The sequence below is a fragment of the Pristiophorus japonicus genome, chromosome 9, assembly GCF_044704955.1.
Source record: "Pristiophorus japonicus isolate sPriJap1 chromosome 9, sPriJap1.hap1, whole genome shotgun sequence".
NCBI classification, from domain to species: domain Eukaryota; kingdom Metazoa; phylum Chordata; class Chondrichthyes; family Pristiophoridae; genus Pristiophorus; species Pristiophorus japonicus.
Window position 1 is genome coordinate 168,627,138 of NC_091985.1, and position 26,094 is coordinate 168,653,231.

The following is a 26,094-nucleotide window of genomic DNA, read 5'->3' on the forward strand; positions in this document are numbered from 1 at the left end:
ACAGAGGGGAGAATACCAAGGTAAATAATAGGCGCCGTTTCTGCTCGAAAAAGTCAGCGTACCACAAGGAGAGGCGCCGTTCTAACTCTGGGGGCAAACTTGGGCCCATTGTGTGGTGTATTGAGTGCAGAAACACTACATGTACAAAACAGGCTTATATTTCTTTCATTCTTAGGTTTGCTCTTATCTGGATCTTCTGGCCCTTGAGTAAACAGCTTCAGCCATTAATTGTAGGATTAAGGGATTTCCATGTGGGCGACGCCTGTCACATTTGAGTCAAATTAACTTAAAGATTTTGGGGTGGAAATTCAATCTCGCCTCATTAGGGGCGGTAACCCAGGCGGAGCGGTAATTTTATCGCCTTTAAAAAGTTTGCACCCTCCACCCAGAAATTCATCAGAATCGGGCAATGAGCTGACAGGGTGCTAAATCAGCCATTGCACCCCAGAGCTGGGGGGGGGGCGCGGTGGAGAGTGGGGGGGGGGGTGATAATGAAAGTTTGGTGGGTAAATTTGGCAGACGCATTGCGCATGCGCAGAGCTCCGAGTCAGACCTCGGCAACAGCGTAGCCATGCACCCATTAAAGTTTTCAAAATCACTTGTTTTCAACCTGTACTGTTCTGTCTGTCTACCGCTGCAAACTGGGAGGCTCATGCACCGTGCTGTGTGTAAACGTTGCACTGACTGTGACCTCCGAGGGAAGTACTACCTCCTCCCTTTAAGTAGCCGCCAGTTAACCACTCTGCAAGCCTGCACCCACTGTTTATGCAGACGTTGTTCTTGGCAGGCGCCAAATGAGACGGCCGCACCTAACTTTCCGAGCGGGCGCAAGTGTGGGCGTTGCACCAGGAATACGTCAGGATCGCAGCGATCGTCAGCAGCCAGGCACTATTGGTTTGTGTCCCGGTGAGCCTCTAATGAATTTTTGGTCGGGGTGCTAAATGCTGCACACCCGGTCGGTAACCTCTTACGCTCCCATTAACGCCTCCTCTAGCCATTAACTGAGGCATTCGGCAACCGAAAATCCAGTGCTTTAACTATTAGCTTGTAAAGATAGGCCCGGATTTGGGGATTTGCAGGATTAGAGTTTAAGGTAGGGATTTTTGCACCCCCCTATTAGGGTCTGCTTGGGCTAGAAGGAGTTTAGACAGTGGGAGGGGGGAGGTTCAGGGTGGATAGTTGTCGGATGGCAGGGTAAAGTTGATTTGGCAGGGGAGCTCTCGAGGGAACAGCCACCCCAGCGGCCATCTTAGTAGTACCTCGAGTCTCGTCGCCGAGAGCACGCAGAAATCAAGCGCAGGCAGCGGAAGGAGCGTGCGGCAAACCTGTCCCACCCACCCCTTCCCTCAACCACTGTCTGTCCCACCTGTGACAGGGACTGTGGTTCTCGTATTGGACTGTTCATCCACCTAAGGACTCATGTTAAGAGTGGAAGCAAGTCTTCCTCGATTCCGAGGGACTACCTCTGATGATGATGATGTAAAGATAGTGTTAACGTGTTTAAATAATGGCAGAGAAACTTAGTGGTCTTGCACAGTCAAATCCCTAGCTCAGTGCTTCAAATCAAACAGAAGCTGAAGAATAATGAGTACAATTACATATTCCCCATAATGATGTACAGTTACATAACATCATAATCTGCTCTCTCAGGTTCTCTACTCACCCACCTAATGTCCTGAGCAAAGGTTTTGCACCCTCCCATCACCAAATTCACTGCTTTTACCAAGCTTTTGATCACCTCTCCTAATATCTCCTTCGTTGGCTCAGGATCTGTACATTTTTTCATTTATGTCTTTGTGAAGCACCGTGAGAGATTGTTCTATGTTAAAGGCGCTATATAAATACAAGTTTCTGTTGCAGGTGCATTTTGTTAATCTGCTCTCAGAATGTGAGGCAACATTTATTGCCTCCCATAGTTCCCCCGGGGAGGTGGTGGTGGGCCTTCTGCTTAAACTGCTGCAGTCCTTGTGGAGATCCCCGAATCTGCTGGCTCTCTGCACAGCGCCAGCAAACATTAAGGGCCCAAATTTGATCACCTTATTGCCGCCGACATTCCTCCTGAAGACCTGCCCAGTGCCACTTCCGAGGTGGGCTGGAGCGGGAGGGAGGGGAGAGCCTCCTGAACCGCTCCACTGACATCAGCAGGCTCAAGTGGACTCCCGCCCGGCGAGCTTCCAGATTGGTGCGGGTGGGAGCCGGCGGCAGAACGGGGGTGCACTGCTGGTCTGGTCCGTCCCCGACGGTAGGTAGAAGATCCTGAAAAAAAGGTTGGTGAACTTGTAAAAAAAACATTTTTTCACAGCACCTTACCTGGATGGGGTCCCCTGAAGGTCTTCAGATGATTTTAAAAATGTTTGTTTTATGCTTTTGCTTTTCAGATCTTCGACCCTCCGTGGGCCCGACTCCATCCTTGGCAGCACTTGGGCGGCAAGCGTCTCTGCCGCCGAGAATGAGAGCTCCCGCCCGCTGTCTGCCGCCCAGATTGGCGGCGCACGTCGCTCGTTTGCCGCCCACCGACCTCCGAGGGACCTGGGTGATGCAAACCCCGCTCAAAGTACCGTCAGGGACCTCGGTGTCCATCGGCGGTCCCTTGGGCGGGCAGAGGCCTTCAGCAAATTCGGGTGCTAAGGCTGCGGGGAAGATGTGAATCCAAAGATTGAGGAGGTAATGAAAGAGGAGCTGCAATCTCTGGTACTGCAGGCAACTATGATCCAGTTTCATCCTAGCCAGAGAATGGGCATACGGCCAGGACATCTATAAAGTGGTGCCGTGGAGCCGTGTACTCCGATGCCCAGTGGTTCCAGCGGGGACAATTGCCCGTGTCGTTTGGGCAGTGGAATCCCTCACAGACGACGTAGAAGGATACCAGTTATAGTTCAGGCCCTGTGGCTGGCAGAAGAAAAAACAACGCATGCCATTTCAGAAGATTCAATCGCCTCCACACCTTGTGCCAGCACAGAGCGAGGCCCGAGCTTCTTGCAGTAAAGGCCGAGGACAGTTAGCCACACACCAGGCAGCCTCAGCGAGTGCCCTTGTTTCAGATCATTTTATGTATGTAATTTAGAGACATTCCCTTAGCAATCAGTGTCAATGTATCAACTAGATTTGCAGATTGATTGCTGTAACCTGGGACTGAAGATAGTGTTTGCCCCGTGGTCCTAATGTGCTGAATATAATTTTGTTTTAAAAGTTAATAAAGCTATTCTTGTTTCAATCAATCTTGAATTACTTATAATCAAAACCAATTTCAAACTAAGAATATTATTCAACTTTTAATACAAAGTTCAGAAACTAGACAGTGCGACAGACTGATGCCACCTCTTCAAACTCAGTGTTGTGTGGTTCTGCCTTCTTCTGGTCTTGATTAACAATTGCACCCCATTCCATTTCACTGCACCGATTACAATGTCCTCTGGAGAATTTTCCAGTTACGCAGAATTACCGAGAAACTACAGCACGAAAATAGGCTGTTTGTCCCGGCAGCCCGTGTTGGTGCTGATCCCCCAAATAAGCAATATTTCCATCGTAGCGTGCACGCGCCAACCCCTTACCAACCGGCGGTGACCCCTTCCCAAAATTACCCCACGGAAAATTGCCCTGTGGGTGCGCTGCCGCCGCCGGTCGGTGCCACTGACAGCTTTTGCTGTCGTTACCCTTGCGGTGGCTTTAGTGGTGCAGCCGCCCTTAAAGGGGATGGGGCGTTGCCGGCAACTCCATGCCAGGCGCCGGGCCGACAATTATGCCCGCAGGTTTGGCCGGGCCGCCAACAGGCAGCCTGGCACACCCTCTTGGGTGTCAGGCCTCTAGCTCGGCCAAAACCCTCCCTGGTGGCCCAGTGTTTGCCGCTGAAGTGGCTGCAGACTTCGCAGCAGCCCTCCCCTTTAACTGAAGGGGAGGGACACTGTGACGCGCCAGCGCGATGACTTTGAGCGTCGGCTGCCCCGAGCCGCCGCCACTTCTGCCCCGCTAGTGACGGCCACTCTGACGTGATCGCACTTCCGCCCCTCTCTCTACACCAACACCGCTCCGACCGGAAACATCAGCCAAAACACTGAGTTTCTCCGGATTGTCTGCCCCATGCATTGGGGCAGACAGAACACTTCAAGAGCGATAGGTGCAACTCGTTTCAGGCAGTGGGCAATTTCGGCCTCTAAGAATTTGTCTGGAGCTCATTAAAACAAGTAGCTTAAAAATTCAACAGCACCGACTAGAAGCTTAATCAGGCCTAGAGTGATAGACCATGGTCAAATCACCACCCACTCGCCTCAGCCTCATGGATGAAAAACTCCATTTGATGTTATCTGAGCTCACTCCAATCTGCAATAGATATGGTACTTTAGGAGAGCGGCTAACAGAAAAGAAAAGGAGGGCAGCCTAGAGGGACATGAAGCAACTTATGTCATAACAAGACAAAATCTGTCTATCTCCGCCTTAAATATATTCAATGACCCAGCTTCCACAGCTCTCAGAGGCAGAGAATTGCACAGATTTACAACCCTCTGAGAGAAGAAATTCCTCCTCATCTCAGTTTTAAATGGGCAACCCCTTATTCTGAGACTGTGTCCCCTAGTTTTAGTTTTCCCTATGAGTGGAACTATCCTTATCCCCCTGATCCACCTTGCTCGTTACATCCTCAAAAAACTCCAGCAAATTTGTCAAACATGATCTCCCTTTCACAAAACCATGCTAACTCTGCTTGATTGAATTATGCTTTTCCAAATGTTCCGCTACTGCTTCCTTAATAATGGACTCCAGTATTTTTCAGCGACAGATATTAGGCAAACTGGTCTATAGTTTCCTGCTTTTTGTCTGCCTCCTTTTTTAAATAGGGACGTTATATTTGCGGTTTTCCAATCCGCTGGGACCGTCCCAGAATCCAGGAAATTTTGGTAGATTGGAACCAATGTATCCAGTATCTCTGCAGTCACTTCTCTTAAGACCCGAGGATGTAAGCCATCAGGTCCAGGGGACTTGTCCGCCTTTAGTCCCATTATTTTGCCGAATACTACTTCATTAGTGATAGTGATTGTATTACGTTCCTCCCTCCCTATAGCCCCTTGATTATCCACTATTGGGATGTTTTTAGTGTCTTCTACCGTGAAGACCGATACAAAATATTTGTTCAATGTCCATTGTAAGGAAGAAAATTCAGTGATAGAAAATGTGTGCAATGTCATGCAGGAAGAATTATGGGAAAAGCAAGAGAAGCGAGATAGAGCAGCAGCTGTATAACAAGATACTGGAAAAAAGGAACTTCCAGATGGAGGCAATGCATGAGGCAGCTCTAAAACAGTCCGAGAGTATTGCTCAGAAACTGAGGGCTTGGGTCTCGGTAAAACACTGCCTTCAAGCAAAGGTTGACTGATATTGAGGATAAGAACATAAGAAATAGGAGCAGGAGTAGGCCATGTGGCCCCACGAGCCTGCTCCGCCATACAATAAGATCAAGGCTGATCTGATCATGGACTCAGCTCCACTTTCCCGTCCAATCCCCATGTCTCTTGACTCCCCTAGAGTCCAAAAATCTATTTCAGCCTTGAATATACTTAACAGCTCAGCTTTCACAGCTCTTTAGGGAAGAGCGTTCCAGATTCAAAACCCTCTGAGTGATGAAATTCCTCCTCATCTCCATCCCAAATGGCCAACCCCTTGTCCTGAGACTGTGCCCCCTGGTTCTAGACACTCCAGCCAGGGGGAAGCAACCTCCCAGCATCTACCCTGTCAATCCCCCTCAAAATCTTATATGTTTCAATGAGATCACCTCTTATTCTTCTAAACTCCAGAGAGTATAGACCCAATCTGCTCAATCTCTCCTCATAGGACAGCCCTCTCATCCCAGGGATCAGTCTGGTGAACCTTTGTTGCATCGCCTCCAAGGTATTTAGGCTGGATAGCTCTTGATTGGCCGGCATGGACATGATGGGCCAAAATGGCTTCCTTCCATGTGTAAATTTCTATGATTCTATGATTTCTATAAGATAAGTGTTGTGTATCTGTAAAGCATGCACTCCCATGTTCTGCCACCAGGGAGTGCATCCCCTGAAGTCCCAAGGGATCCCAGCAACCCTTGGGAGCACTGTATATAAGCCGGCCCCTAAGGCCTGTTCCTCACTCTGGAGTGTCTTATTAAAGACTGAGGTCACTGTTACTTTAACCTCCCTGTGTGCAGTCTCATCTGTGTTAGGAACACAATAACTGGCGACGAGAATACGAATCCAACGCAAAGATGCAGCAAACTGTGGGCATCCTGGAGTTCTCGGAGGGTGAGGACTGGGAAGCCTATGTCGAACGGCTAGACCAGTACTTTGTAGCCAACAAGCTGGACGGAGAAGGTAGCGCTGCAAAAAGGAGAGTGGTCCTCCTCACGGTCTGCGGGGCACCGACCTACAGCCTCATGAAGAATCTTCTGGCTCCAGTGAAACCCACAGATAAGTCGTATGAGGAGCTGTGTACACTGGTTCGGGAGCATCTTAACCCGAAGGAGAGCGTGCTAATGGCGAGGTATCGGTTCTACACGTGCCAGCGATCTGAAGGTCAGGAAGTGGCGAGCTACGTCGCCGAGCTAAGGCGACTTGCAGGACAATGTGAGTTTGATGGCTACCTGGAGCAAATGCTCAGAGACTTTTTTGTACTGGGCATTGGCCACGAGACCATCCTACGAAAACTTTTGACTGTAGAGACACCGACCCTCAGTAAGGTCATTGCAATAGCACAGGCGTTTATGTCCACCAGTGATAACACCAAACAACTCTCTCAGCACACAAGTGCTAGCAATGCTCATAAATTAACTGGAACTGTGTTTGCGAGCAGAAATGTACAGGGCAGAAACCACGAGTCTGCAACTGCCAGCAGGCCTCAGGTGACCCAGATGACTCAGAGTCCGCAACAAAGGATGAATGCAAGGCAATTCACACCTTGTTGGCGTTGTGGAGGCTTCCATTCAGCCTATTCATGCCGCTTCAAAGGGTATGTTTGCAAGAGCTGTGGAACAATGGGGCATCTCCAATGAGCTTGCAGACGAGCTGCAAGCTCTGCAAAACCTGCTAACCACCACGTGGCAGAGGAAGATCGGTCCATGGTGGATCAAAGCAATTTCGAGTCTCAAAGAGAGGAGGCAGATGCTGAAGTACACGGGGTGCACACATTTTTGATGAAATGTCCACCTATAATGCAAAACATAAAATTGAATGGCTTACCAGTAGCCATGGAACTGGACACTGGTGTTAGCCAATCCATCATGAGTAAAAAGATGTTTGAGAGACTGTGGTGCAACAAGGCACTCAGACCAACCCTGAGCCTCATCCACACGAAACTGAGAATGTACACCAAAGAGCTTATCACTGTCCTGGGCAGCGCCATGGTCAAGGTCACCTACGAGGGCACGGTGCACGAACTGCCACTCTGAATTGCCCCGGGCGATGGCCCCACAATGCTTGGAAGGAGCTGGCTGGGCAAAATCCGCTGGAACTAGGATGACATCCGAGCGCTATCACATGTCGATGAGGCCTCATGTACCCAGGTTCTTAACAAATTTCCTTCCCTTTTTGAGCCAGGCATTGGAAACTTTTCCGAGGCGAAGGTGCGGATCCACTTGGTCCCAGAGGCACAACCCATTAACCACAAGGTGCGAGCGGTACCTCACATGATGATGGAGAGAGTGGAAATCGCGCTGACAGGCTGCAACGCGAGGGCATTATCTCCCCAGTGGAGTTCAGCGAGTGGGCCAGCCCGATTGTTCCAGTACTCAAAAGTGATGGCACGGTCAGGATTTGAGGCGATTATAAAGTAACTATTAATCGTTTCTCGCTACAGGACCAATACCCGCTACCTAAGGCAGACGACCTATTTGCGACGCTGGCAGGAGGCCAGACATTCACCAAGCTTAACCTGACTTTGGTCTACATGACGCAGGAGCTGGAGGAGTCTTCGAAGGGCCTCACCTGCATCAACATGCAGAAGGGACTGTTCATCTACAACAGATGCCCATTTGGAATTCGGTCGGCTGCAGCGATCTTCCAGAGAAACATGGAGAGCTTACTCAAGTCGGTACCACGCATGGTGGTTTTTCAGGACGACACATTGGTCACGAGTCGGGACACTATCGAGCACCTACAAAACCTGGAGGAGGTCCTCCAGCGACTGGATCGCGTAGGTCTGCGGCTGAAGAGGTCAAAATGCATCTTCATGGCAACAGAAGTGGAGTTTTTGGAGAGAAAGTTCACGGCGGACGGCATTCGGCCCACAGACGCCAAGACAGAGGCTATCAGGAACGCGCCTAGGCCACAGAACATCACGGAGCTGCGGTCGTTCCTGGGACTCCTCAACTATTTTGGTAACTTCCTTCCGGGGTTAAGCACCCTCTTAGAGCCCCTACATGTGTTATTGTGTAAAGGTGAGAACTGGGTATGGGGAAAAAAACAAGTAATTGCTTTTGAGAAAGCCAGAAACATTTTATGCTCCAACAAGCTGCTTGTATTGTATAACCCATGTAAAAGACTTGTGCTAGCATGTGATGCATCGTCATACGGAGTCAGGTGTGTATTACAACAAGCTAACGTTGCGGGGAAGTTGCAACCTGTCGCCTATGCCTCCAGGAGCTTGTCTAAGGCCGAGAGGGCCTACAACATGATTGAGAAAGAGGCATTAGCGTGTGTGTTCGGGGTAAAGAAAATGCATCAGTACCTGTTTGGCCTCTAATTTGAGCTGGAAACCGATCACAAGCCCCTCATATCCCTGTTCGCTGAAAACAAGGGGATAAATACTAATGCCTCAGCCCACATACAAAGGTGGGCACTCGCGCTATCAGCGTATAACTATACCATCCGCCACAGGCCAGGCACCGAGAATTGTGCTGATGCTCTCAGTCGGCTACCATTGCCCACCACGGGGGTGGAAATGGCGCAGCTTGCAAACTTGTTGATGGTGGCGCAGCCCGCAGACTTGTTGATGGTCATGGAAGCGTTTGAAAATGATAAATCATCTGTCACGGCCCGCCAGATTAGGACTTGGACCAGCCAAGATCCTCTGCTGTCCCTAGTAAAAAACTGTATACTGCATGGGAGCTGGGCCAGCATCCCCGTTGAAATGCAAGAGCTAATCAAGCCGTTCAAGCAGCGAAAGGACGAGCTGTCCATTCAGGCAGACTGCCTGTTGTGGGGTAACCACGTAGTGCTATCCAAAAAAGGGCAGGGAGACGTTCATCTCGGATCTCCACAGCACACACCCGGGTATAATAATGATGAAAGCGATAGCCAGATCCCACGTGTGGTGGCCCGGTATCGACTCTGACTTAGAGTCCTGTGTACGGCAATGCAGCGTGTGTGCTCAGTTGAGCAACGCGCGCAGAGAGGCACCACTAAGTTTGTAGTCCTGGCCCTCCAGACCATGGTCGAGGATCCATGTCGACTATGCGGGCCCGTTTCTCGGTAAAATGTTCCTGGTGGTGGTGGATGCTTTTTCAAAATGGATTCAATGTGAAATAATGTCGGGAAGCACTGCCATCACCACCATTGAAAGCCTGAGGGCCATGTTTGCCACCCACGTCCTGCCTGACATACTGGTCAGTGACAACGGGCCGAATTTAAAGAATTCATGGGATCAAACATGTCACCTTGGTCCCGTTTAAACCAGCCTCCAATGGGCAGGCAGAGCGGGCAGTACAACAATCAAACAGAGCCTCAAACGAGTCACAGAAGGCTCACTCCAAACCTGCCTGTCCCGAGTACTGCTCAGCTACCGCACGAGACCCTACTCGCTCACAGGGGTGCCCCCGGCTGAGCTACTCATGAAAAGGACACTTAAAACCAGACTCTCGCTGGTTCACCCCAACCTGCATGATCAGGTAGAGAGCAGGCGGCAGCAACAAAATGTAAATGATGGTCGCGCCACTGTGTCACGGGAAATTGATCTGAATGACCCTGTGTATGCACTAAACTATGGACATGGTCCCAAGTGGATCGCGGGCACGGTGATAGCTAAAGAAGGGAATAGGGTGCTTGTAGTCAAACTAGACAATGAACCAATTTGCAGAAAGCACCTGGACCAAACGAGGCTGTGGTTCACAGACTGCCCTGAACAACCCACAGCAGACACCACCTTTTTCGAGCCCACAACACACACCCAAAGGATCAATGACACCACCCCAGACCAGGAAATCAAACCCATCACGCCCAACAGCCCAGCAAGGCCAGGCTCACCTAGCAGCCCTGCAGGGCCAACAACACGCCAGCCCAGCGAGGGCACAGCCAACACACCAGAACAGACATTTGTACCGAGGTGGTCCACCAGGGAAAGAAAGGCTCCCGACCACCTCACCTTGTAAATAGTTTTCACTTTGACTTTGGGGGGGGAATGATGTTGTGTATCTGTAAAGCTTGCACTCCCATGTTCTGCCACCAGGGAGCGCATCCCCTGAAGTCCTAAGGGATCCCAGCATCCCTTGGGAGCACTGTATATAAGTCGGCCCCTAAGGCCTGTTCCTCACTCTGGAGTGTCTTATTAAAGACTGAGGTCACTGTTACTTTAACCTCCCTGTGTGCAGCCTCATCTGTGTTAGGAACACAATAGTAACATGTCCTTCCTCAGATAAGGAGTAAGAGAGCCCAAGCAGAGGTTGAGGAGTGAAATAAACTCAAAAACATAGGAAGAAGGCACCAATTTGGTGAAGATGAGACCTCAGTAAGAAAGCTTCAGGGGAAGTGTTCATACATCAAAAAAGGCCAATTAGGACTGATACTGGAACAGGGTAGAGACAGCTCCAGAGAGAAAAGTCATATCTCCAATCAGAAGAAGAACAAGATGGGGATGATGAAAATGATTTCTCACAGGTGGCGAGGGCACTCAGAAATAGCCATTTCAATAGCTCCCAGGAAGGCCAGACACCCTTTGGAGAGAGGACAGTCAATGTCAGGCACTAATCTCAACTGTAAATTTATAATCAGCAAGCAGTTAATGCTGAATTCCTGTAACATAACTGAAGTGCCTTTGTAACCTCTGTTATTCAATTTATTTATTAACCCTATCTTCTAGCTATTTGCATATTCCGGGGCCGAAATTGATCAACTTAGCGCCCCCTGCTTCCCACATTCCTCTGTGTTACATTTAGAATAACTCCACAAGACTGTATATCTTAAGCTCAAACTGTTGTGACCTTGGTCTTTTTATTGTAACTCCAGAGTGAGGAAGCAGCATGGTAGACTGCCTTTTATACCTGCTTGCTCAGGGTGTGCAGGTGACCCTTGGGTCTCCCACAGGTGTGCCCCCTGGTGGCAAGTCTTACACATTGGTAATGTTTACATACATAACACTCTGCTCAAACGGCCCAGTGCCACTTTCGACGTGGCCTGGAGTGGGCGGGAGGGGAGAGCTGGCGGGAGGCGCCCACTGATGTCAGCGGGCGGCCGATGTGCGTAAGTAGACTCCCGCCTGCCGAGACGCCAGATTGGTGTGGGCAGGAGTCGGCGGTGGACCGCTGCTCTGTCTTCAATGGTAAGCGTCAAGATCCTGTAAAAAAGGTAAAAGTGGAATGTTTTTAAATGATTTCTTTACAGGTACACTGGATGGGGTCCTCGGAAGGTCCTCGGATGTGTTTTTTTGGTTGATGAGTTTTATTTTTACCTCGGTGGCACTTTGGGCAGCACTTGGGCAGGCGGAGGCCTTGACCAAATTTGACTCCTCCGTGTTTAAGTTTAAGCACCACTAATTTACCCCTTGGCCTTCCCTCTTTTGTTCTCTCCCTTTCCCTCCTGCTCTCTTCCATCCTCCACCTTCACCTCCCGCTTTCCCTCACTCTTTCTATTTTCGGACTTGGTGGGCTGGGAAACAGGCCGGGAAAGATGATTAACACTTGGGGCACGTGGCCATGGCAGCTTGGGATGTACTTGGGGATAGGTGAGCTGGAGGAAGGAGGATGCAAGGAGCTGCAAAGCATTCAGGACAGACAGGCGAGCGGGTTGGGCTGAGATGGACTCAGGATTAATAGGCCAGGAAGCACATGGGTGAGTAACCAAGCAGGAAAGCCAGCATTTGCTCGGAGTGGAAGGGCTGGAAGCCAGATGGACCCAAGGGAACACAGAGAAAAGGGTGTTCAGGGTAGTATGGAGAGCAGGCTGTTTGAATTTTAGCAAAGACTTGGGGCCGGATTTTCGGGTCTCAGTTTTTCGGTGGCGATGGCGATGGTGAGGTGTTGTGGCCGGGCAGTCAGCCTCCAGCGCCCCGCGGCGATCCTCGGGTCGGGTTTAGCGGCAGCGCGGAGCAGCACCGCCCGGAAGAGCTGCGCCCGGTGGGCAATGCTCCCGGTTGCGACACCGGCGCGAGTTTGAGCTCCTGCCCGACCCGTCCGCCCGGAAACGCATCCGCAGTGACCGCCTGGGAAATCAGGGCAGTCTAACCGTCCCGTCGGCGAAGAGGTGAGCGATGGACTCGGAAGGTAAGTGTGATTGTTTTTACTGTTAATTGTTTTTGCGATTTGTGTTGTGGTGGCGTGGGCAATGTTTTGGGAATGTTTTTGTGGGGGGTTTTAGGTCCCCCACCCCAGACATCTCTCAGAGCGCTCCCGGTCCGGCTCTTTAGCTCGGGAGATTCCCATCCTAACGCCCCGAGAGAGGTTTACAATGCCTCCCTTGGCACTGCCCCCCCTGACTCAGGGCCCAGCTGCCCAAACTTACCAACTGAGGTGCAAACTGTTCACGGGCGCTAACTTTCCTGCCCCACTGCCATTACCGCCTCAAAAACATCAAAGTCGGAAATCCAGCCCTTGGATTTTGTTGACAATCTCTTTATGGCTTTCTTACGTTATAGTTGTTTCTGTTGGCAGTGAATCTTCAGCAGGGGGATAGATTCAAGACAGCGGGTCAAACCAACTTGAGAAATTGGTTGGTATAATTTGAACTGACATTTCCCTGGTCATCGGTTTGGATCAATAAAACAAAAAACGGGTAATTTAGTTGCTCAGTTATGTGCTACTTGTTTGTCCCTCATTGCTACTCACTGATTGTGAGCCGGACCGCTGCTGATTCATTCATCTACAGTCGATTAGAAGGTGCCAATTCATGGGTCATTTAACGGGTCATTTAACAGGTCATTTCTCAGGGTTAATTTTAACCTGGAGCAGGTTTCGGGCGGGTGGGGGAGTGGGACAAGAGTGGGACAAGAGTGAGACACATTCGCTGGCCTAGGTTTAAAGCCCAGCGTATTTTAACTCCCGGGCCTCATTTAAATGTCACCGGTTCACTTCCTGGAACGGAAGGGCACAGCACAGCTGGTAAAGGTCGGGTAGTTCTCATTGCCAGGCCCTGCCAGGGAGGGCCAGCCTGTACCAGGAGTACACCCAGATCATGCAAATGGCCCGGAGGCCAGGAAAATTGAGCGCAGTGCTCTCCTCATAGGCATAGTGCCTCTCTGGTGCACTGCACCTTCAGGCATTCAGCCACCACTCTCCCTCCCAGAGAGGAGAACTGACCCTTAATTTCTGTTGGAAATTGGATGAAAAACATCTTAAAGGTGTTTTTATGGAATTGTGTTTGGAATGGCTCAGGCGACTTGTAAGGAAAATGACATATGACTGAGAAAAACAGAAGCAGCCAGTAAAATCAGTAACATTTACTAAAAACTGCTGTTAATTCAGTCATTTTGTAACAGCAGAACTTATTTAAGCAAATGGCCACTCGCTTTTAAGAATGTCTACTTATTTAAACAATTCCTTTAATGATGAAACCATTGTTTCTCTACGTTTTTTTCATTTGGGAAACGATCCAGTAACTAAATATTAAACCAGTGTCTGAGAGTGGTAATTCTGTTAATGATTATATTCTGAAAGAAATGGTGCCATGGAGCAGAGCTGCTGGAACTTGCCTGCATTGTAACTATTCAGCTTGGCTGTCAATTGGCACCTTATAATGTGCAGAATAGGCCACAGTCCAGCAGTCTTCAGACCAGCAACATGATAAAACACGACTGTTTACAATGCAAAGTAGTCTGACGCACCCTGCCAGGTGAGCACATGATCAAATAAAGGCCCAAAGCTCGCTGTTGAGTCACTCCATTCTGCTGCGTGAAACATGGCTGTCAGCTGGCAGAGCCTCTGTGTCCTTTTCAACATCGCTTTCCTCTCGGTCTCCGCCATGAAGGAGAGGTTAGACCCTGAACTCATTGATCCGAATAATGAGGGAGTTCAGAGTTCACTAGATTTTGCAGTGGAATCGCTCAACTTTTTCTCAAAAGATGATCATCTTTTCAAAGTCACTAGGATTGTGTCAGCACAAGTACAGGTAACTAAACCAGGATTCAGAATATTTTAAACGGTAAGATGATATTTGTATATAGTTGGGAAGGGAAGGACACATGGCTGGCCCCTGGCTTCATGACATTATAAAAGGTCACATGGGCGGCATGCCTTATTTTATTTTTTCCACTGTTAGCACCTTGGGCCTGCTCCTGTTGTACACGGAGAATGCTGTAATGAAGAAGAAGTAACCAAAATTTTTGCAGTGTTTTTTTCCATGTATTTTACCTGTGTTCTCATTCTTGCTTTCAAATCCCTCCATGACCTCACCCCTCCCTATCTCTGTAATCTCCTCCAGCCCCACAACCCCCTGAGATATCTGTGCTCCTCTAATTCTGCCCTCTTGAGCATCCCTGATTCTAATCACACAACCATTGGTGGCCGTGCCTTCTGTTGTCTAGGCCCCGAGCTCTCGAACTCCCTGCCTAAACCTCTCCGCCTCGCTACCTCTCTTTCCTCCTTCAAGTCTCTCCTTAAAACCTACCTCTTTGACCAAGCCTGCCCTAATTTCTCCTTATGTGGCTCGGTGTCAAATATTTTGTCTCGTGATACGCCTGTGAAGCACTTTTGGGATGGTGTTGTTGTTGTTAAAATCTACCTCTGTCCTAATATCGCCTTATGTGATTCGGTGTCAAATTTTGTTTGATAATGCTCCAGTGAAACACCTTGGGACATCTTACTATGTTAAAGCTGCTTTATGAATGCAAGTTGTTGTAGTTGTTGTTGTGTTGTCATCAAACAAATGGATGAGAAAAATGACAGTTCACAGAGCTTCAGATGTCTGGTTGCCACGACACATCATGGCCTGTGATGCAATGATATTCCTGAGGGTAAAGGCGGGCTTTGTGATGTAAGGTGATTCTTTTCTCAGTGCAGTAAATGGCAGCATGGAGGCAACGCACATGACAAGCAATGGTGGAGATCCTTCTCAGGGCATTGGACTTAAACTCATGGATGTTGGGAGGGTGGGAAATTCAGATGGCTATGCACCAGAAGGTCTTGGGCCCTAATTCTGGTGGGCTTCACTCAGCAATTCAACCTGGTGAGGTGGATAACATGAGTACTATAAGTCTGGAGGAAACAGAAGACTGCAGGGACTGAGCAGTGCTTGCCACACTATTTCTGAACATCTCTGAGTTCTTCTCTTACCTTACCCCCACCGCTGCCGAGACACCCATTCTCACCTGCGAGCTCACCTTCTCTAACACTGTTTTCACCGGCCTGCCATAGTCCACCCAACTTCAACTCCTCCGAAACTCTGTGGTCTGCATCACATCTCGCACAAACTCCCGCTCACCTCGGTCCTCACTTCTCTTTCCCCCAACATATTGAATGCAAGTCCTCGTGATCATTTACCAATCTCTCCACTGCCTCACCCCACCCTACCTCTGCAGCTTTCTGCACTCCCAGCATACACCCTCTCCCTTCCAACTCTGGCCTCCTTTGCATTCCTCCTTCCCTCTGCTCCAGCAGTCTGGGCGCCACCTTCTGGAACGCCCTCCCTGTTGTAATCGGAAGGCGGTGCACCATGAGAATGGGCATGTCGGACGACCAATGGCAAGAACATGGGGGCAGGGTGGTTGGAGGCAGGAGGTCATGTGATGAAACCTCCTGGAATACATCCAACTAGAGATGGCAACCTTACTCCCTGAATCCCTTGGTCTTACTACCTTTGTCCCCACCTTCAAATGCCTCCTCAAAACCTCCTTCCTTGGATCATTCCTTCAGTCACCTCAACATTACTCTTCTCCTTTCAATATTCAGTGTCTGCTTACAAATCAGGGAATCAGCTTGGTACATTTATTGGCGACGTACTTCCATTTCTGCATTACTGCCAGTTACTGATGTCCTTGTTGTCATTGTGTGACAACAGAAGAGCCGAGGGCCCAGGGGCAGCACGGGCCAGCCCACACTGCGATATGTGTGCGCACTAGGTGCGTGCAGCAGAGCTGGTCGCCAGTTAGTCTTGGTTAACCCTTGCCACTGGACCAAGACCTAGCTTTGTCAAGCCCGTGTGGTGGCTGGTGTGTAACGGCCACCCCACGTTAAAAAAATCCACGCACAGGCATCTTCCACCCTTCAGGATGTAGTTCGGGATCTGGAATATTAGGTCCATCATTGAAACACCTGTGAACTCATCCCTTTTCGGCGTGGAAGCAAGTCATCCTCGACAAGAGGGACTGCCTATGATGATGACATGTGAAATCAATTACTTGGTTAGTCGCTGAGAGAGTCTACCTCCTTCTCTCTATCTCTCTCTATTCAAATTAGGGCACAATATTTCTGCTTTCCCACCTCATTGCCGCCCAGCTCATCCATTCAAATTGAGCATTAAAGACCAGACAGTTTATTCTCCATGGGGACGGGAACGGCCCGACTGTTCCGTTGTAAGATATGGGGATTGCGTTCAGAGCTTCACATTACAGGATTTCATGGGGAGGCAAACAAAACAAAGAGGCATGTCAAGGAAGTCCGAGGGCACCAGAAGTGGACTGCCTGCACCCACTATTATACTAAAAACTCAGGCCTGGCAACACAAAAGGATAGTATGCAGGTACAGCAAGTGATCAGGAAGGTCAATGGAATCTTAGCCTTTATTACAAAGGGGATGGAGTATAAAAGCAGGGAAGTCTTGCTACAGTTATATAAGGTATTGGTGAGGCCACACCTGGAATACTGCGTGCAGTTTTGGTTTCCATATTTACGAAAGAATATACTTGCTTTGGAGGCAGTTCAGAGAAGGTTCACTAGGTTGATTCCGAGGATGAGGGGGTTGACTTATGAGGAAAGGTTGAGTAGGTTGGGCCTCTACTCATTGGAATTCAGAAGAATGAGAGGTGATCTTATCGAAACGTAGAAGATTATGAGGGGGATTGACAAGGTGGATGCAGAGAGGATGTTTCCACTGATGGGGAAGACTAGAACTAGAGAGCATGATCTTAGAATAAGGGGCCGCCCATTTAAAACAGGGTTGTAAATCTGTGGAATTTGCTGCCTCAGAGAGCTGTGGAAGCTGGGACATTGAATAAATTTAAGACAGAAATAGACAGTTTCTTAAATGATAAGGGGATAAGGGGTTATGGGGAGCGGGCGGGGAAGTGGAGCTGAGTCCATAATCAGATCAGCCATGATCTTATTGAATGGCAGAGCAGGCTCGAGGGGCCGTATGGCCTACTCCTGCTCCTATTTCTTATGTTCTTATGTTCTTAACAACAGAGGAGAATCGTCTTAGGTTCAATTTGAAAGCTGTGATACCTGCTCCAAGACAATGAGCAGCAAACCTGCACCATATGGAAGGCACTACCAGTGACAATCAATGTCACCTTTGCCCTCAATATTTATGCCACCTTTGTGGGGTCAGCCGTGGCTCAGTGGGTGGCACACTTGCCTCTGAGTCAGAAGGTTGTGGGTTCAAGTCCCACTCCAGAGACCTGAGCACATAATCGAGGCTGACACTCCCAGTGCAGTGCTGAGGGAGTAATGGGGCGGTAAGGCCTTTCTGACCGGGGGCAGGCGGATTGTCCAACCCTTCCGAAATTGCCCCTGGGTCAGGCCCTGCCCACCCCTTACTGCCCGGCAGTGACCCCTTTCTGCCCCCCGAGGGAAATTGTTCTGCGGGATCGGAACTGCCGCTGTTCGGTGCCTCCCGGCTGGATGCTGCCAGTGGCTGGGTGGCACATCTGCCCTTAAAGGGGAGGGTGCGCGGCTGCCATTTTATTTTGATTGTCGCCGGGTCTCTGAAGTCGGCCCGACAATGTCGGTCATGGGTTCGGCCGGGCCACCAGCATGCCCTCTTAGGTGCTGGGCTGCTGGCCTGGCCACCCTGGTGCCCCAGTTGAAGTGACTGCAGAGCTCACAGCGGCCCTCCCCTTTAACTGAAGGGGAGGGACGTTGCTACGCGTCAGCGTGGCGTAGCATATCCGCATTGCGCTGATGTCATAACCATCACGCTAACGTGCTCAGCGCGCCGCTGATGACACTGCCCACCTTCCGCCCCGCTCCTGACTCACTTCTATCTCTCTGCCGCCCCAAACACTGCCCCGATGTTTTTTTAAAAGTTAAAGAGGCCAATTTCACTCTATTCTCTGCCCCATCAATTCTGGCAGAGAATATTCATTTAATTCAAATTATCCGCTCCAAACGGGGCAGAGGGCACTTTCCCCATTATCATCATGGGCAGTCCCTCGAAGCGAGGATGACTTGCTTCCACTCCAAAAAGGGATGAGTTCACAGGTGTTTCAATGAAGGACCTAATATTCCAGATCCCGAACTACATCCTGAAGGGTGGAAGATGCCTGTGCGTGGATTTTTTTAACATGGGGTGACCGTTGCACACCAGCCACCACACGGGCTTGACAGAGCTAGGTCTTGGTCCAGTGGCAAGGATTATCCAAGACGACTGGAGACCAGCTCTGCTGCACGGACCTAGTGCGCACACATATCACAGTGTGGGCTGGCCCGTGCTGCCCCTGGGACCCTCACCTCTCCTGGGCCCCGATCACGCCCTCTCTCTCACATCCTCCATCTCCCCCACCCTCCATCTCCCCTTCCCTCTTTCACTCTCTCTCTCTTCCACAGATGCTGCCTGACCTGCTGAGCATTTCCAGCATTTTCTGTTTTTATTTCAGATTTCCAGCATCCGCAGTATTTTGCTTTTGTACTAATACTGGTCATTGCTGTTTGTGGGAGCTTGCTGTGCGCAAATTGGCTGCCGCATTTCCTATATTACAACAGTGACTACATTTCAAAAGTACTTCATTGGCTGTAAAGCGTTTTGGGACATCCGAAGGTCATAAAAGGCGCTATACAAAGGCGCGTCTTTCTTTTTTCCACCACCCTCTGAGGCTAGTATCGGGAACATCAGCGCTGGCAGTCAATTAGCGGCCCACACATCTGTCAAACTGATGACTGATGTATTGTTAAACCAGGTCAGTATGTCCATCTCTTTCACTGAGCTTGACACGCTGGCCCAATTTCTCCTTACTGCTGGATTTCCCCAAGTATAGAGGGTCATTGATAGCATCCATGTGGCACCCCGGCAGCCGGATCCTGCTCACCTTCTGGTATCACCACTTGATTCTCCTCACGCTGTGATTCACCCCCTCCTCAAACTCACTAAACTCACTAACTGAATCCCTTGCCATGTGTGCAGTTGTACTAGTTAGTGTGTAGTTAGTGTGTACTTAGTACAAAAGCAAAATATTGCGGATGCTGAAAATCTGAAATAAAAACAGAAAATGCTGGAAATACTCAGCAGGTCAGGCAGCATTTGTGGAGAGAGAAACAGAGTTAATGGGGACACCTGGGAGTCCCTGGCCAAAGACCACCCTAACTGGAGGAAGTGCATCCCGGAGGGCGCTGAGCACCTCGAGTCTCATCTCATCTCACCTCGAGAGCATGCAGAGACCAAGCGCAGGCAGCGGAAGGAGCGTGTGGCAAACCAGTCCCACCCACCCCTTCCCTCAACCACTGTCTGTCCCACCTGTGACAGGGACTGTGGCTCTCGTACTGGACTGTTCAGCCAACTAAGGACTCATTTTAAGAGTGGAAGCAAGTCTTCCTCGATTCCGAGGGACTGCCTATGATGATGATGTGTCGTTGTGCTTGGGGATATGAAATTTGGTGAGCGCTGTGTGGTGCTGGGTTACTTGGGACAACTAACATTGCCAGCTCACTGCTCCACCAGGCCTACAATAACAAACAGTGATTTATGTGAATTGTGTACATGGGATTAAGCGCAGGGGCCTCTCGGGCCGGATGGGCACCATGAATGATGCCCTGGAAGTCCGACCATCATTCTGCTGCTATCTGCTCAAGAGGAAAGTGATTCAGTGCCACTCTCAGATAATCTTCAAAACACATCTGGTGCCCTTTAAATGCTTCCTGTCAGCACAGGAAGTGGCTGCCCCGTAGTCGGTTTTCAGTGTCTGTGAACAGGGCCGGAAACTTGCTTTAAGGCACTTAGTTGTTATGGTAACTAGGAATAACTGCTTTACCAACTGCCAACATACTCATAACATGATTGATAGCTACAGCTAGAATTTGGTATTAGTATTATGGTATTAGGCGGTCCCTCGTATCGAGGATGACCTGCTTCCATGCCAAAAAAGGGATGAGTTCACAGGTGTTTCAATAAGGGAACTGGCATTCCAGATCCCGAACTACATCCTGAAGGCTGGAAGATGCCTGTGCGTGGATTTTTTTAACGTGGGGTGACCATTGCACACCAGCCACCACACGGGCTTGACAGAGCTCGGTCTTGGTCCAGTGGCAAGGGTTAACCAAGACGACTGGAGACCAGCTCTGCTGCACGGACCTAGCGCGCACACATATCGCAGTGTGGGCTGGGCCTGTGCGGTCCCTGGGCCCTCGCCTCTTCTGGGCCCCGAACCTTCACCTCTCCTGGGCCCCGATCTCTCACCGCTCCTCTGCCCCGATCAAAAATGGAGCAGTCAGAAACAGGACATAATTAGTCTTAATTAGTATTAAAGAGCATTCATAGACTGAAAGTAGTAGACATGGTTCATAGACTGCAGTCAACTGATTCTCGCTGATTAAATGCTGTAAATACTTGTATTTTGCTAGGGTATTGGTGGATTATTGTACATTCTGGATGTTGAGCTGGGAAGAACACAGTGCAAGAAGGGAGCTGATGAAAATGTGAAGTTTTGCTCTATAACCGAGACTGCAGGAACATCTGAGGTAAGAGAGGCGTTTTACCTGTCCTTGTGGTTTGGGGTGTGGAGGAGTGTGAAGGATCTGGACAGAAAATAGAAGCAGGTAAGAATGTTCCCACATACCAGAATCTAAGGGCTTCGTCTCACACAAAATTCGTGAGAAAAGTGCTCAGTAGCGGAGGAGAGATCAGCACATGAAAGGATCTCGGTGCCCAACGATGGGCTGCTCCTTAACATGAGATACAATGCAGCCGATACTCGTAGGAACGGGAGATTGATAATAGAATCTGAAAGAGAAATGGGATCGTGGGACAAGTGAGCAGGCAAAGAAAGCGTATGAACAGCAAATATAAACAACAGAACACAGCAAGAAAGAAAAAGTGCAGAAATAATAATACAAAAGGCAGGAGCAGAGTCTCAAAAGATAAATGAAATAAAATACTAAGTGAGTGATACTTCAAGATATATATTCTCAATTGCCTAAGAGTGAGAAGCCATTAAGAAAGAAAGGAAGACTTGAATTTATAAAGCGACTTTCACGAACTCAGGACGTCCCAAAGCGCTTGTTCCCCTTAATATCCTGACAACTTCAATCAGATCACCCTTTAACCTTCTAAATTCGAGGGAAGATAATCCTAATTTGTGCAATCTCTCGTTGTAATTTAGCCCTTGGAGTCCGGATAAAGCTCCTTCTACTCTGACACACCAACCTGCATTAACACCTGTCTCCCAGCTCACTACAACAACAACAACAACCTGTAGTGAAACATCCCAAGGAACTTCACAGGAGTATTATGATTAAAAAATTTGACACTGAGCCACATAAGGAGAAATTAGAGCAGGTGACCAAAAGCTTGCTCAAAGAGGTAGGTTTTAAGGTACGTCTTGAAGGAGGAAAGAGAGGTAGAGAGGCGGAGAGGTTTAGGAGGGAGTTCTAGAGCTTTGGGCCCAGGCAGCTGAAGGCATGGCCACCAATGGTTGAGCGATTATAATCAGGGAAGGTCAAGAGGGCAGAATTAGAGGAGCGCAGACATCTTGGGGGGTTGTGGGGCTGGAGGAGATTACAGAGATAGGGAGGAGAGAGGCCATGGAGGGATTTGAAAATAAGAATGAGAATTTTGAAATCAAGCGTTGCTTAACCGGAAGCCAATGTAGGTCAGCGAGCACAGGGGTGATGGGTGAGCGGGACTTGGTGCGAGTTAGGACACGGGCAGCCGAGTTTTGGATCACCTCGAGTTTACGTAGGGTAGAATGTGGAAGGCATGGATGAGGGCTTCAGCAGCGGATGAGCTGAGGCAAGGGCAGAGACCTTGGTGGAAAAGGCGGTCTTAGTTATGCTGCGGATATGTGGTCAAAAGCTAATTTCAGGGTTAGGGTTAGGGTTAGGGTATGACACCTAGGTTGCGAACAGTGTGGTTCAGCCTCAGACAGAAGTTGGGGAGAGGGATGGAGTCAGTGGCTGGGGAACGCAGTTTGTGGCGGGAACCAAAACAATGGCTTCGGTCTTCCCAATATTCAATTGGAGAACATTTCTGCTCATCCAGAACTGCATGTCAGACAAGCAGTCTGACAATTTAAAGACCGTGGAGGGGTCGAGAGAAGTGGTGGTGAGATCGAGCTGGGTGTTGTCAGTGTACATGTGGAAACTGATGCTGTGTTTTCTGATGATGTCGCCAAGGGGCAGCATGTCGATGAGAAATAGGTGCATTGCACTAGTGCAAATTGTTTCAGTACAAACACAAGAAATCTTTATAAAGTTCAGGAAAATCGCCAGAATCCTGCCAATTCCTGCCAAAGGGTGACCAGCTTTGTGCTGGATTGAGACTGACAGAGGGCCTCAGTGGACCTTTGCAATGAACAAAGAGAGGCAGGAAATTCCTATGGGCTGCTCTCGCTCCGTGGGCGTTACTTCGCTGGAAGTGTGACAGAAATTCCATTTCGATCAGCGGGATTTGCAGCAAAGTAACGTTGGTGGAACGCGAGCAGCTAAGAGGAATATCTGGACCAAGGAAAGAAAAATCACATACCCTGTGCAGCCAGAGGTGAAAGGGCACTATGTTCACGGGTTGCACCAACCTGTCCTGCTGATTCCAAGCTTAATCATTTTTAATCTCTGAAAATTGGAAATATTATGAAATACTTTTTTTTTAATTGCAGAATCTCCTCTGCCATTTTGAAGTGCTGAGTACTTTTTGGCGTCATGAAAGAAACCTTCTGCAAAGCCAGTGCAACACAGTCAACCAATAGGAGATGAACAATGTGCGTCCTTTGTCACAAATTGGCCCACTTCAGAAATATGACTAAGTCCAAAAGCAGATAACGAGGGTGTATGTACTCCAAATGGCACAATCCACTCGACCTATCAGACTGCTGCAATCACATCTTCCCATTAAACAATGCATAAGTCTACATACCATGACTACCATAGTTACTGATTTCTTATTTAAACTAACTGTGTGGCTTGTTATTACACTGAAGTTCATTGCACAGATATGTTGCAGCTTTACAATGGAGTTCTCAGATCACCTTTTGTTTGTAACAGCCCATTTTACTTGGTTTATTCTGCATAAAACCTTGTGCAACAGAATCATGCCAATTTCTACCAAATGGTGCCCAGTTGTGTGTTTTATTTCCCCCAGCGTGAAGCTGAGGAAGAAGGAGCTGTTGCTGGGTCTCCGTTCCATTTGTAGTGCCAATGTACACGCAGGGTTTCCACACAGAGATAGACCGAGTGCTTACAGCGGAGCAGGCCCAAACCTTCAATGGTTACACTGCCATCATCATAGGCAATCCCTCGGAATCGAAGAAGACTTGCTAGTCACTATAAGGGCTAAGTGCCTTAAAGCAAGTTTCCGGCCCTGTTCACAGACATTGAAAAGCGACTACGGGGCAGCCACTTCCTGTGCTGACAGGAAGCATTTAAAGGGCACCAGATGTGTTTGAAGATTATCTGAGAGTGGCACTGAATCACTTTCCTCTTGAGCAGATAGCAGCAGAATGATGGTCAGACTTCCAGGGCATCATTCATGGTGCCCATCCGGCCCGAGAGGCCCCTGCGCTTAATCCCATGTACACAATTCACATAAATCACTGTCTGTTATTGTAGGCCTGGAGGAGCAGTGAGCTGGCAATGTTAGTTGTCCCAAGTAACCCAGCGCCACACAGCGCTCACCAAATTTCATATCCCCGAGCACAACGACACATCATCATCATAGGCAGTCCCTCGGAATCGAGGAAGACTTGCTTTCACTCTTAAAATGAGTCCTTAGGTGGCTGAACAGTCCAATACGAGAATCACAGTCCCTGTCACAGTGGTTGAGGGAAGGGGTGGGTGGGACTGGTTTGCCGCATTCTCCTTCTGTTGCCTGTGTTTGGTTTCTGCATGCTCTCGGCGACGAGACTCGAGGTGCTCAGTGCCCTCCCGGATGCACTTCCTCCACTTAGGTAGGTCTTTGGCCAGGGACTCCCAGGTGTCGGTGGGAATATTGCACTTTATCAGGGAGGCTTTGAGGGTGTCCCTGTAACGTTTCCTCTGCCCACCTGGGGCTCGCTTGCCACGAAGGAGTTCCGAGTAGGGCGCTTGCTTTGGGTTACTTTGGGTTACAAGGCAGGAGTGGTGCTGCCATATCTCCAGCATCATGATCCTGGGTCTGTGCTCTCCTCAGACACGTTGTGGTGCCTTCCCGCTTGCATCCAGTCCCCTCAAACCGGAGGGAGGGTCTGAAAGAGACAGTCCATAAAGCTGTGGTGGGGAAAAAAGGTACTCCCTTTTCTTCAAAGGCTAGTGGGGTGGAGTCGTCCGGCTGCTGCTTCTGGACAGGAGTATGTGGCACTGCCTTCCCGCTCGCACGCAGCCCCCGCAAATTGGAGGGGAGAGGGTAGGCAGTAAAGTCCTGGTGCTGACAGAAGCTAAGGCCCTTTTTCTTTCAACGCCAGCAGGTTGGTCCATCGGAGGTGAAACCTTCCAGCTGGTGATTCTCGATTGCGTTGTGTTCTGGGCACCGCAACACAGGAAGGATAGATTGGCCTTGGAGGGCATGCAGTGCAGATTCACCAGAATGATACCGGGGCTAAAAGGGTTACATTATGAGGACAGGTTGCATGGACTAGGTTTGTATTCCCTTGAGTATAGAAGATTGAGAGCTGATCTGATTGAGGTGTTTGAGATGGTCAAAGGATTCGATAGGGTCGATCGAGAGGAACTGTTTCCTCTGCTCGGGGAGTACAGAACAAGGGGGCATCATTTTAAAATTAGTGCTCGGTCATCCAGGAGTGATATCAGGAAGTACTTCTTCACACAAAGGGTGCTGGGAATCTGGAACTCTCTCCCACAAACAGCTGTTGAGGATAGGTCAATTGAAAATGTCAAAATTGAGATTGATAGATTTTTGTTAGGCAAGGGTATTAAAGATTGCGGAACCATGGTGGGTAGATGAAGTTAAGATATAGATCAGCCATCATCTAATCGACTGGTGGAATAGGCTCGAGGGGCTGAATGGCCTACTCCTGTTCCTGTGTTACTATGTCCCAATGACAGGAGCCAGAGACCATTACCGATGATGCTGGTCTCTCTGGCCGGCAGCAGCAGCTGTCTTTGCTCTGCTGCTATTGGGTTCAGGCTCCTGTCCAGAGGCAGGATATGTGAGGGGAACACCAGGCCTCGGGCAATGGCCTGCATCTGGAAATACAGGTGGGCTCTGGTCAGGTCTGATGGACTGCAGTCTGGGTGTTCCTCGGTGGGAATAGGGGGAGGAAAAGCAACACCACTGGGGGTAGTGTGCTGACGTGGATTGAGAACTGGTTGTCAGACAGGAAGCAAAGAGTAGGAGTAAATGGGTACTTTTCGGAATGGCAGGCAGTGACTAGTGGGGTACCGCAGGGTTCTGTGCTGGGGCCCCAGCTGTTTACATTGTACATTAATGATTTAGACGAGGGGATTAAATGTAGTATCTCCAAATTTGCGGATGACACTAAGTTGGGTGGCAGTGTGAGCTGCGAGGAGGATGCTATGAGGCTACAGAGTGACTTGGATAGGTTAGGTGAGTGGGCAAATGCGTGGCAGATGAAGTATAATGTGGATAAATGTGAGGTTATCCACTTTGGTGGTAAAAACAGAGAGACAGACTATTATCTGAA

At 49.3% G+C, this 26,094-nt stretch overlaps 1 protein-coding gene across 1 annotated transcript; it reads left to right on the forward strand.

Annotated features, from left to right (window-relative positions):
• The first annotated feature begins 14,057 nt into the window (after positions 1-14,057).
• On the forward strand, positions 14,058-23,369 carry LOC139272752 (cystatin-like). The gene is made up of 3 exons (XM_070888863.1): positions 14,058-14,267; positions 20,867-20,983; positions 23,116-23,369. The coding sequence occupies exons 1-3, from the start codon at positions 14,058-14,060 to the stop codon at positions 23,203-23,205; spliced, it is 417 nt and encodes a 138-aa protein (XP_070744964.1). The 3' UTR covers positions 23,206-23,369.
• The last annotated feature ends 2,725 nt before the right edge of the window (positions 23,370-26,094 follow it).

Excerpts from the sequence above, each read along its gene's own strand:
- LOC139272752 (XM_070888863.1), top strand. The coding sequence starts at position 14,058 with ATGGCTGTCAGCTGGCAGAGCCTCTGTGTCCTTTTCAACATCGCTTTC. Across the intron at positions 14,268-20,866 it reads TTGTGTCAGCACAAGTACAG|GGTATTGGTGGATTATTGTA; the intron begins GTAACTAAACCA and ends GTATTTTGCTAG. Across the intron at positions 20,984-23,115 it reads AGACTGCAGGAACATCTGAG|AATCTCCTCTGCCATTTTGA; the intron begins GTAAGAGAGGCG and ends TTTTAATTGCAG.